The 11,117-nt window shown below is 36.2% G+C and overlaps 1 protein-coding gene across 2 annotated transcripts in view; it reads right to left on the bottom strand.

Annotated features, from left to right (window-relative positions):
• Nucleotides 1-5,095: 5,095 nt before the first annotated feature.
• mosmoa (modulator of smoothened a) overlaps nucleotides 5,096-11,117 on the bottom strand; it is a 44,948-nt gene continuing 38,926 nt past the window's right edge. Inside the window, exons 3-4 of one of the 2 annotated variants that reach the window (XM_016470137.1) lie at nucleotides 7,377-7,432; nucleotides 5,096-7,288 (exon numbers count right to left, since the gene is read on the bottom strand). In XM_016470137.1, coding sequence (XP_016325623.1) covers nucleotides 7,127-7,288; nucleotides 7,377-7,432 — 218 coding nt within the window. In that variant the 3' untranslated portion in view covers nucleotides 5,096-7,126. Of the gene's footprint in view, nucleotides 7,433-11,117 lie in introns of both variants that reach the window. The other variant, XM_016470208.1, reaches the window with a different exon arrangement.

Here is an 11,117-nt window from a genome sequence, read left to right as displayed (position 1 = left end):
GTTGAACATAAAAGAAGATATTTTGAAGATTGCTGGTAATCAAACAGTTGGTGGTTGCCATTGACTTCCATAGTAGGAAAAAAAATACTATGGAAGTCAATGGCAACCACCAAAGCTGCGTTTACACTGCACGTCTTAATGCACAGATCCGATCTTTTGACCATATCCGATTGTTTTGGCACGTCTGTTTACATTCACTTTAGACACGACTGGTATCCGATATCTGTGTTTACATTAATTCCCACCCAAAAGGATTGTCTGCGGTGATCGCTTTACTATGCACATTGTAGACCCTCGGGTTTTAAATGGCCGTGCTTTTAAAATTATTTATATAATTCACGTTGAATGGCCATTATTATTTGCCAGCATGGACAACGGGAAAATAACGGTAATTTTAATTTGACTATTTGCAGTGATCGCTTTACTATGCACATGGTAGACCCTCGGGTTTTAAATGGCCGTGCTTTTAAAATTATTTATATAATTCACGTTGAATGGCCATTATTATTTGCCAGCATGGACAACGGGAAAATAACGGTAATTTTAATTTGACTATTTTATCTACAGCTCGTTATAGGTAGAATTCTTTAGTGAAATAAAGATGATATTTACTGAAATGAATTCGAATTAAGGAGAGAGAGAGAAGAGAGAGAGAGAGAGAGAACGAACGAACGCATGCACCCAAGTGCAAGCGAGCGATTGTGAAGCATTGCAAACAAGCTTGTCGGTTCAGTTACAAAAACTGTTAAGTTCTCACCTCATTGCTGAGAAATATATGTAGCTTTTAACTGTTGTATTTTCAAAATTCACAGGGCGGGGGTTGAAAACCAGCTCCTGAATGTGCAATTTCTTACCTATAAAAAGTTTCCATCTCAGTAAAATGCGAGCGCATACAGCACACCGGCATTAAAACGCCATTAAAAATCTTCATGAGCAAACGTGTCGCCCTCGCATTAGGAGTTCTGTGGAGAATCGGATAGTGTGTTTAGACGTAGGTCGGATGTCCAGATATCAGATGTGTATCCGATTAAAATCCACATTTGGAAGTGGCTCAGATCGGATGCAAAAAAATCGGATCTCGTGTGGGTTTTTGTGTTTACACGTGTGCAACAAATTCCGATCTGTGTCAGATGTGAGCGAAAGATCGGATTTTTTGTGCCAGTGTAAATGCAGCCTAACGGTTTGATTACCAGCAATCTTCAAAATATCTTCTTTTGTGTTCAACATAAGAAAGCAACTCACACAGGTTTGGAACGACATGAGGGTGAGTAAATGATGACAGCATTTTCATTTCTGGGTGAACTATCCCTTTAAGCAGCAAATCAGCATTTTAGACTGATTTCTGAAGGATCATGTGACACTGCTGAAAATTCACCAATTAGCTACATTTTAAAATATATTCAGATAGAAAACAGTTATTTTAAATTGTTGTAACATTTAACAATATTGCTATTTTTACTGTATTTCTGAACAAACAAATGCAGCCTGGGTGAGCATAATCGCATTTATAGCCTAAAAAAATTCTTACCGTGATATTGTTTGCTAGTCTATTTGTTTGCTAAAGCGCTTTTAGTACTGACTGTAAGCACTATATATTATTATTGTTGTTATTATTAGTAAATTATTGTGTAGTCTTCAGCTCATGCATTTCAATGACATTTTAATGTAACGTTAACGAAAGAAAGAAAAGGACAATTAGAAAACGACCTAACTATGCAGTAACTGTGCTGTTTTGCAGGAAACAACGGCTACCATGGTGAAGTATTGCAAGGTTATGAATGTTTACCTTCACAGACTCCGAGCGCTGGTTTGTACAGTACATCTATCATCTCTCGCAGAAATCAGTAAACGTCCTTGTTGTGTTCAAACTCAATAGTGACTGACAGCTGCGCTGTGTTAGGCGTCTCCATAGCAACCGACTCAGCCATTCAACACGAGAGCAGCTCACGAGCTCATGTTGACATTATGTAAAAACATTTTCATGATCGGCGCTACTTGCTAAGTATCAGTGTAATTATTGCTCAGACTTCAGGGCTTGAATAAACGCTGAGCATTGAACTTCATTGAGAACAGGTGTGCTATGAATTTTATGAAAAATCTTGAACATATGTTGCAAGGAAGATATAGGCTAAACACCTTTTATATTAATAATTTTACATATAAACGATTGTTTCTAGTCTTTTTAAAAAATCTATCTATCTATCTATCTATCTATCTATCTATCCATCCATCATCTATCTATCCATCCATCCATCTATCTATCTATCTATCCATCCATCTATCTATCAATCCATCCATCCATCCATCTATCCGTCTATCTATCTATCCATCTATCCGTCTATCTATCTATCTATCTATCTCTGTCTATCCATCCATCCATCATCTATCTATCCATCCATCCATCTATCTATCTATCTATCTATCTATCTATCTATCTATCTATCTATCTATCTATCTATCTATCTATCTATCTATCTATCTATCTATCTATCTATCTATCTATCTATCTATCTATCTATCTATCTATCTATCTATCTATCTATCTATCTATCTATCTATCTATCTATCTATCTATCTATCTATCTATCTATCTATCTATCTATCTATCTATCTATCTATCTATCTATCTATCTATCTATCTATCTATCTATCTATCTATCTATCTATCTATCTATCTATCTATCTATCTATCTATCTATCTATCTATCTATCTATCTATCTATCTATCTATCTATCTATCTATCTATCTATCTATCTATCTATCTATCTATCTATCTATCCATCCATCCATCTATCTATCTATCATCTATCTATCCATCCATCTATCTATCATCTATCTATCATCTATCCATCCATCCATCTAGTATCCAACTATCTATCTATCTATCTATCTATCTATCATCTATCTATCCGTCTATCTATCCATCTATCGATCTATCTGTCTATCCATCCATCCATCATCTATCTATCATCTATCCATCCATCCATCCATCTATCTATCCGTCTATCTATTCGTCTATGTATCCATCTATCTATCTATCCATCTCTCCATCCATCCATCCGTCTATCTATCTATCTATCTATCTATCTATCTGTCCGTCTATCCATCCATCCATCCAGCTATCATCTATCTATCCATCCATCTATCATCTATCTATCCATCTATCTATCCATCCATCCATCATCTATCTATCCATCATCCATCCATCCATCCATCCATCCATCATCTATCTATCTATCTATCTATCTATCTATCTTCTATCCATCTATCTATCTATCTCTATAGTTTTTCTTTTTTTCGTTGTCTCAGTTTAATTATTATAGAACACAGTGCTGGGTAGATTACTGTAATCTGTTACTGATTCCAAATGACATGACAAAAATTATAGCTCCATTACTTTACACATTTTAGGTAATATAATCAGACGATTACTTTTGACCTAACTTATCACATTGATTTAAATAGGATAATCTTGTACCATATCAATATAAAAATGTAAAGAAAAAGAAAATATATTCTATTTGTTGTTATTGACAACATGAAGTGCATTAAATATTACATTACATTATTAAGGTTTCCTAAACCGGTTCCTGTAAAGCATCTGCAGAGGGGATTGTGTGTTTACGGAAAAGCCAAATAATTAATAAATCATAAAAATGTAAAATAAAAAAAATAATAAAAAATGGAAATATCATCAATCAAAATAAAACACGCACACAAAAAAATGTAAATATTTTATTTGTTTACCTGCATGTCATGTGACTATTAACCAACATCAGAGAACCGTGAACATGCAAATGTTATACTTTATTATTAAAATATTTATTTGAAAATCTCAGGGGTACTTCAACTAAATATATTAGGTAAGAGGTTCAGCTGACAAAACAATTTGGGAATCCCTACATGTAAATGAGAAATAATGTGCATTTGGGCATTTTAATGTGTTTGAAAGACAAAAAGTCATCCAAAGACATACAAGTAGTACATGGTTAAATAACCCTCTGAGTGATAATTCAAATAAAAATGAACGTTTATCAGTAGTTGATGTAATGTTGAAATGCTAAGAAAACACTGAAATGATTTTTGTGAATCCAGTGGTCAAATGTGAGGCCTCTCAGTTTTCTGTGTAATTAATAGCCACCTGACTAGTGACTGATCTCTGTGTGAATGACCACAAAACTAGAAGGCTTTCTGAATGGGTATTAGTAGTAGGCTATTTTAGAAAGTAAAATTTAATAGATGAAAAAGAGGAATTTGGGAGAATCAATAAATTCGGAATTATTTATTGCTATTGAGTGAATAATATGCAATGTAATCAATAAAAAAAGAAAAAGTAACTGTAGTCTGATTCTGAGTATTTAAAATGTAATTTACTCTAATTACAAGTAGTTAATTTTTGGAATCAGATAATGGAGTCCAGATTACATGTAATCAGATACTACCCATGTCTAATAGAACATTAAGTTAAAATAAATGAAAACTAAACTAAATGAAAATGAGAAATATTGGCGTGGCAACTAGCTGAAATAAATTATTACTATTATTATTAAAGTTAACATGCATTTTATTTGAAGTAAGGATTTTTTTTATAGTTACTATAATGATTGTAATAACTCTGATCTCATGATTTACTCTTTAGTAAGCACAATAAATCTTATTGAGAAATCTTAAAGAAATGCAGCCTTGGTGAACATCAAGAGAATTCATTCAACAACATTGAAGAAAAAAAAAAAACGAATTATTCCAAAGTTTTAAACTCATCGCAAAACGTTGTTTAACAGGAAGTGGTGGTATGGGGGATGCTCCATATTTAAAGGCACTGTTAGTGATTTCAGCAACTTCTGCTTGAGTCAATTAGATCACTCTACTTCTTCAAGCACACGGCCTCTTTCCAAAACCCCCCTCCAGGACCTGTCAGCCAACCCAATGTGAGGAAATGTGAAAGTGCAAACGCTACAGAACACTTTAACATTACATGCCCCTGAATTAAACTTTTAAAGGCTCCAAAAATGACACCAGCAATCTCAGGATTTTTAGTTTTACTTAAATGTCAAATACTGAAAAAAGGCTCCTTGAGCAAAGGCAGTACGGTGAGAGAATTCATCTCTAGCTCAAACAGGGGAGCAGGCCTGATGTTTTGAATATTGCAAATTTAACTAGCAGTTGCTAGGCAACCATACATTCCATGCTTCCAAAATTCATCCAAACTCAATTAGCCACAGACTCTTCATGCATGCAAAGTTTGGTGAATTTTCACCATTGGGATAGAAAGTAGAGCAATAGTTACAACCGTACTCCTAATGAAGTAAAGCTCAGTTGAACTCCAGCGGTTCGCCTTCTTTAATGCCTTTTATTGTATACAGTGAGATACTGAAACAAAGAGTAGCAGAGAAAACAGTTGTCTTGCCAGTAATACGGATCTGTTAACAGTAACTGTGCACGAGGACTGCCAACATCCTTTGATAGATAATACGGTTCCTCATACATTTGTTTCCTTCCCTTCTGAAATCATAAATAAAAGCTTTTCATTACCCTATGCACTTTTTTTCCCCATTTTATGATGGGTTTCCAAAAATATCCAAAGCAGAAGCAGTCTTTAGCACGGAACTCGTCCACCGCAGGCTGCCGTCGTTCTCACAGTTCACATTAATTTAGGTCCCAGTGCGATACGAAGAGACATCTTTTGCCAAAAGCAATTGTACACATCTTGCCTGAATGCAGGAGGGAATTTCGTATAAAAATTTTTTTATCAATTCTTCAATCTAAGAGTGTATGTTCTTACCCCACATATTTACGAGAATCATCTAAAATTTGAATAAATATATTTTATCTGTTCGCCATCCCTATAATGAATATGAACGCTTCCAAGGAAAAGTGCAGTCTTTCAAAGCATTAATGAAATTAATTTAGAAGGCGACTGTGAGCATGACCTTTCTTAAACAGAGTGAACAAAAAAAAGCACATTCAAATAAAACAGAACACACACGTAGAAAAAAAAAACAACAACAGCTTGTGGGCAAAATGTAACCTTCATATCACACATATCCATCATAAACACTTCTGGTTTTGTTCCACTCTCACAATGTACATTTGCTTTCCAAAAGAACAGGGAACCCTTTAAAAACAGAGCTGATGTAACACACGCATTCTTGAGCTCCTTTTATTCAGTGTCAGATAAATAATTTGCCATGATCGCACCATTTGAATTAAAGGTCCGTGATCAAGGCAGAACATAAGTTACAGGGCACATATTTTGCCATGATGAGGGAAAAATTATTCTGAATCGCAAAATACTGAGGTAAGGAGTTAATTTTTTACATCTGTAGTGCTTCACCTACTGAAATGGCTATACCGCACAGTGCTCCCTAAAACCCAACTCATGCCCATCGCATTCATACAAAAAAACAGGTTTATGGCACATTAGCAAATCAAACCAAACAAGTAAAGGGCTCTGCAAACCCAGAGATCAAAACAAGAAGAGATGAGCAGGTGTAAAGTCAAAAGCACAAACACATCCGCCTGTGACTGAACTGAACTCAACTCAAGTTGAGCTCAGGCGGGAGTTTATTTTGGTATGATGTCAGATTCAGAGACGCGTCCGTCAATATCTGAGCGTGTAACAGCGAGGCACAGCCTTGCAGGGTCCTGACCGGCAGTCCTGGAGCGTTCGCCTCATGTAGTGTGCGAGAACAAAAATGTTCTTAATACTGTTCCCTTTTGCCTTTTCACTCTTTTGTAACAGTGCAGTGTCCCGGCCAGCTCTCTGGCCGCTAGAGAGAACATTTGTTGGATCAAGTGCGTGGTCCATTATATCAGTGCCCGCATTCTCCACCAGTTTCTTGTCTTTCCTCTCCATGAAGGTAGAGGGCGCAATTGTGTGAAACTCTGCAAAACGTAACTGAACAGAAGATAACGGAACTATATTCCAAAGTAAGGTAGTACTAGAAGCAGCCGCTGTCGATGCGCTCTGTCCTTTCCGGACGGGCCTGCGTGTCCTTCAACGCCCCCCGATCTTTTGGGTTGAAACTCAAAGGTGCAACTTAAAGACAGCACGGGTTTAACGAAGCACAGGTTGGGCAGAGGGGAGCACTCAAATGTAGTGTGTGCAGTATTCATCTGTTTAGTTTAGCAGTTTAATGAGTTATTAGCATATACCACCACCCCCTGTCGTTGGCCCTTCTCGATGAGTGCCGCTTCTTTCCGTTTCACTTTGAACACCCCAGCTGTCCCCGCTGGGAACGTCCCCTCAGCCAGGAAGGCAGACTTTTCCCGCAAACAGGAGCCCCACTATTGTGAAGAAGATGGAGAGCACGAACAGTACATAAGAGGAGCCCACCACTGTGTTGTTGGGTAATTTGTATGGTTGTCCCCCTACTTCATTGATGTAGAATCCTATTGGGAATATGAGGGCGGCCATGCAAAACAAGATCACTGTAAAAGAGAAAGAAAGAAAGTGTCATTATATAGGTGATAAGAGGAATTTACACATACAATGAGGGGGAAAAAAAACTAAGTTGGATGATCAACAGCAAAACAAAAACAACAATTAAAGGGTTAAGCTAATAATGGCAGAAACATTCATTTAAACACAGTATAATAATAAAACCATAGAATAAGAAAATATTCTACCAATATTTAAATTTTTTGGCCAACAGGGGGCTCCAAAATCCTTAGGGTGTGTTCACAAGCTCATTGTAATTTTGATAACCCAAAGCAGTATCAAGATAGTTAGGTTTGGCCACCATATGGATTACTCACTATGTATACACCATGATTTTAGTCCTTGTATAAAATTGTGGGAGATTTAGCATGTTTTACATTTAGCAATCAAGTTTCCTAAAGACTCAATCCTTCAATGTTCCTTCCTTGTTTCATGAATTACAAGTATAAGAATATTATTGATGATGTTAAGAGTCCAATTTAAACTTCAGTAGCAAAAATTAAAGTTGTTATGTTTCTTCATTGCCATGAATCAGTTCAAACTGGCAACTTCAATGAATTAATTTATTATTTAAGTACGGCGTTTGTTAAACATTATCAAGACAATTTGGAGCTAATGCATGAATACTGAATATCATTATATACAGATATAGAATCCAGTGTTGGGGAGTAACTAGTTACATGTAACTGAGTCATGTAATTTAATTACAAAATAAATGTAACTGTAATCTGTTAGAGAAAAAAAAGTGTAATTAAATTACAGTTTTGTAATTACAATTACAGAAAATGTTAATGATTACAAAGGGGGTTACATCTGAATATTTTCTGTAAAAAAGCTAGGATATGTTGAATAATATTATTTTGTCACTTTGCCCGTTTTTGATGTGCACAGTGCCTCCTGCCATTTAAAGGACGCTTAGTAAAGCGATGCTATTCTGATGATATTGATTGGTTCTCTTGTTTGAATTTGCAGTGCACCACGTCTGCCAATTACATCAATCTACATTGTCACTGAAAGCTTTAGGATTCAACCTGTCTGAGAGTTGCCACCATGGCGAGTGATAAAAATGCATTCCAGTGCTTTAAAAGTGCGTTTCAGTGCTGTGCTTTAAAATGTAATTATTAGAATCTTAATTCAAGTGATAAGGATTTTGAAAGCCTCGAGAGCAATTAGTGTTGAGTCCTACTGTACAGTTAACCTGGCATGGTTTAAATTTAAAACATTTAAAAACATGTTAGAAATTTAGAAAAGTAATCAAAAAGTAATCAGTTACATTACTTTAATAAACTAAATTAAATAGCTACAGCTGTAACCTGTAATTGATAACCCATTACATTTCCAAAGCAACCTTCCCAACACTGAGAATAACTTCCTGTGTATCTGGAAGATGGTTGATTACTTTAATAGTAGATTAACATAAGTCCATTTAAAAGTGTAGTATGTAATACTGACAGCTAGTGGATGAAACAGGTACTTGCAGTCCACATTCAAAATATCGAGAGTCGTTTCTTTCGCCCTTTCCTCCTCAGACTTGATGCTCGCGCGGGTTGCCAGATTGAGGACACGCAACAGTAACAAGCACAAATGACATTGGAAGCCGTCAAGCCTTGATGAGATTATTTATCCATGTTTTAATATGCATATGGTCATAGCGTTGTGTTGATGGATGCCAAGACTTTTTAGGTTGGGTAGAATCTGCAAACTTTGACTCAGTTCATTTGCTAGCTTCCATGTTTGCAATACGGTGTAATACACTACCCGGGGTGTCAAAATACTACTGGGTAAACTCACAGAGGGTGGAAACAAAAAAAACAACAACAAAAAAAAAACAGACATTCTGACACGGAACTCACATTTCAAAGTCGAATAACTGACAGCAGCATTGTTTTTCGAAGAAACAAGTATGTGAACTTGCATGTTCTAGTATCTGCAAACACTAGAATATCTGCAAACATATGGTATTTTTATGCTTTATTATGGCAAAAACACCTTTGATATATGTTCAGTTCGATCTGAAGATTGTCAAACCCAATTTTTAGCCAAAATATGTAGGAGGACAAGTGAAATTTTCAACAAAATCCACAGAGACAAAAAATCTAGTCAGGCGTAACACCATGTACTAATTAGGTGTGATGCTGCAAGCCTCCAGCAGGAAGTGGTTCCACACTACAGGGATCTCCACACTAAATGTGAAAGTGCTGCGAGATGAAAATGTTGTACTGCTGGTGGCGCCAGAGAATGAGAGACTGAACCCCCACCAAAAGTGTCACCATCAATGATATACCTCAGCCAACTCTTTCCCATATGGTTCCTCAACCTCTTATTATAATTGCAGACCAAAGGACCACGTTGACAACAGCAAACCCCTGGAATGTCTATTCTGAATCATCAAGCCTTCAAACCTCTGGCCCGATTAGTTTAAAACAGACCTCCACCTGACCTGGGTGATAACACTCAGCACTGGTTCATGTTAGCCTGGCAGAAAGGCTTTTAGCGAGATAAAAGCAGACACTGCTAATAAATGCCTGAGTGCAGTCTCGGCTCAATCTTGCTGCCCATTAGCAAGATAATAGCATCTTTCAGCAGAATGCAGCGCTGCAATTAAACACGACGGCCTTGAGAGAAGTGCACTGATCTGACTGAGGCTCTGCGTGTCAGCATTAAGCTTTTGCCTTTGCACATTTATTGCATAAGCGAGTGCAGTCTCGGCTCAATCTTGCTGCCCATTAGCAAGATAATAGCATCTTTCAGCAGAATGCAGCGCTGCAATTAAACACGACGGCCTTGAGAGAAGTGCACTGATCTGACTGAGGCTCTGCGTGTCAGCATTAAGCTTTTTCCTTTGCACATTTATTGCATAAGCCATTTTCGCTGGTCTCGGCTCTTAGACGCACACAAAGGAGAGGGTAAAGGAGAGGGTTAAGGAGATGAATGGCGACCAGGCTGCTGGACGAAAGGTCATGCCATCGGCGCAGTGTAAAAAAGGCACTTCCTGCTGTGGTAAATGCCAGTCTGCCGCTCTGGTCATGCTGTTAAAAAAAGAAGAATATGTTCCATGAAAAAAGGGGGTGCTTTTTTAGCACAACAACGAAAAATATAATTGAATGGATAGAGCGGAAATAGAAACAGGCTTCGGCCCTGACACCAGAACCAATTATGTTCCTAGCAGACCTGTCTGAGAGTCTATTTCTGGATTGACAGGTACAGAAATGCATTTGTAAACCTTCAATTTGGCTCTTTGCTTAATGATTCATCATAGCTATAATGTATATAGTCTAGTACACAATGAACTCATAGCAGCAATGATTCTTGGAAGGGATGGGCACAAATGTTTTCCATAGATAATCATTTATTTTTTACATTACAGCTGATCACTGATATACTGATTGATATGATATTATACAATCATTTATAATTTTGTATATATAATATTTTTTTTGTTTAAAAAACGTCATACCACAAAAACCTGATATCAATAATAATAATAATAATAATAATAATACTAACAACAACAATAATACATTTAAACAATTTATATATTTTATATTTTTTAAATACATTTTATCACGTTAACAATAAAATGTATTATAAATATTAAATTATATAATAATAATACTATTTAAACAAATGTATAACTAAATTCTCTATAACATTAATACAAATATATATATATAT

The sequence above is a fragment of the Sinocyclocheilus anshuiensis genome, unplaced genomic scaffold, assembly GCF_001515605.1.
Source record: "Sinocyclocheilus anshuiensis isolate Anshui unplaced genomic scaffold, SAMN03320099.WGS_v1.1 scaffold173, whole genome shotgun sequence".
NCBI classification, from domain to species: domain Eukaryota; kingdom Metazoa; phylum Chordata; class Actinopteri; order Cypriniformes; family Cyprinidae; genus Sinocyclocheilus; species Sinocyclocheilus anshuiensis.
The sequence above is the reverse complement of the archived record's forward strand: the minus strand, read 5'-3'. Positions and strand labels throughout refer to the sequence as shown.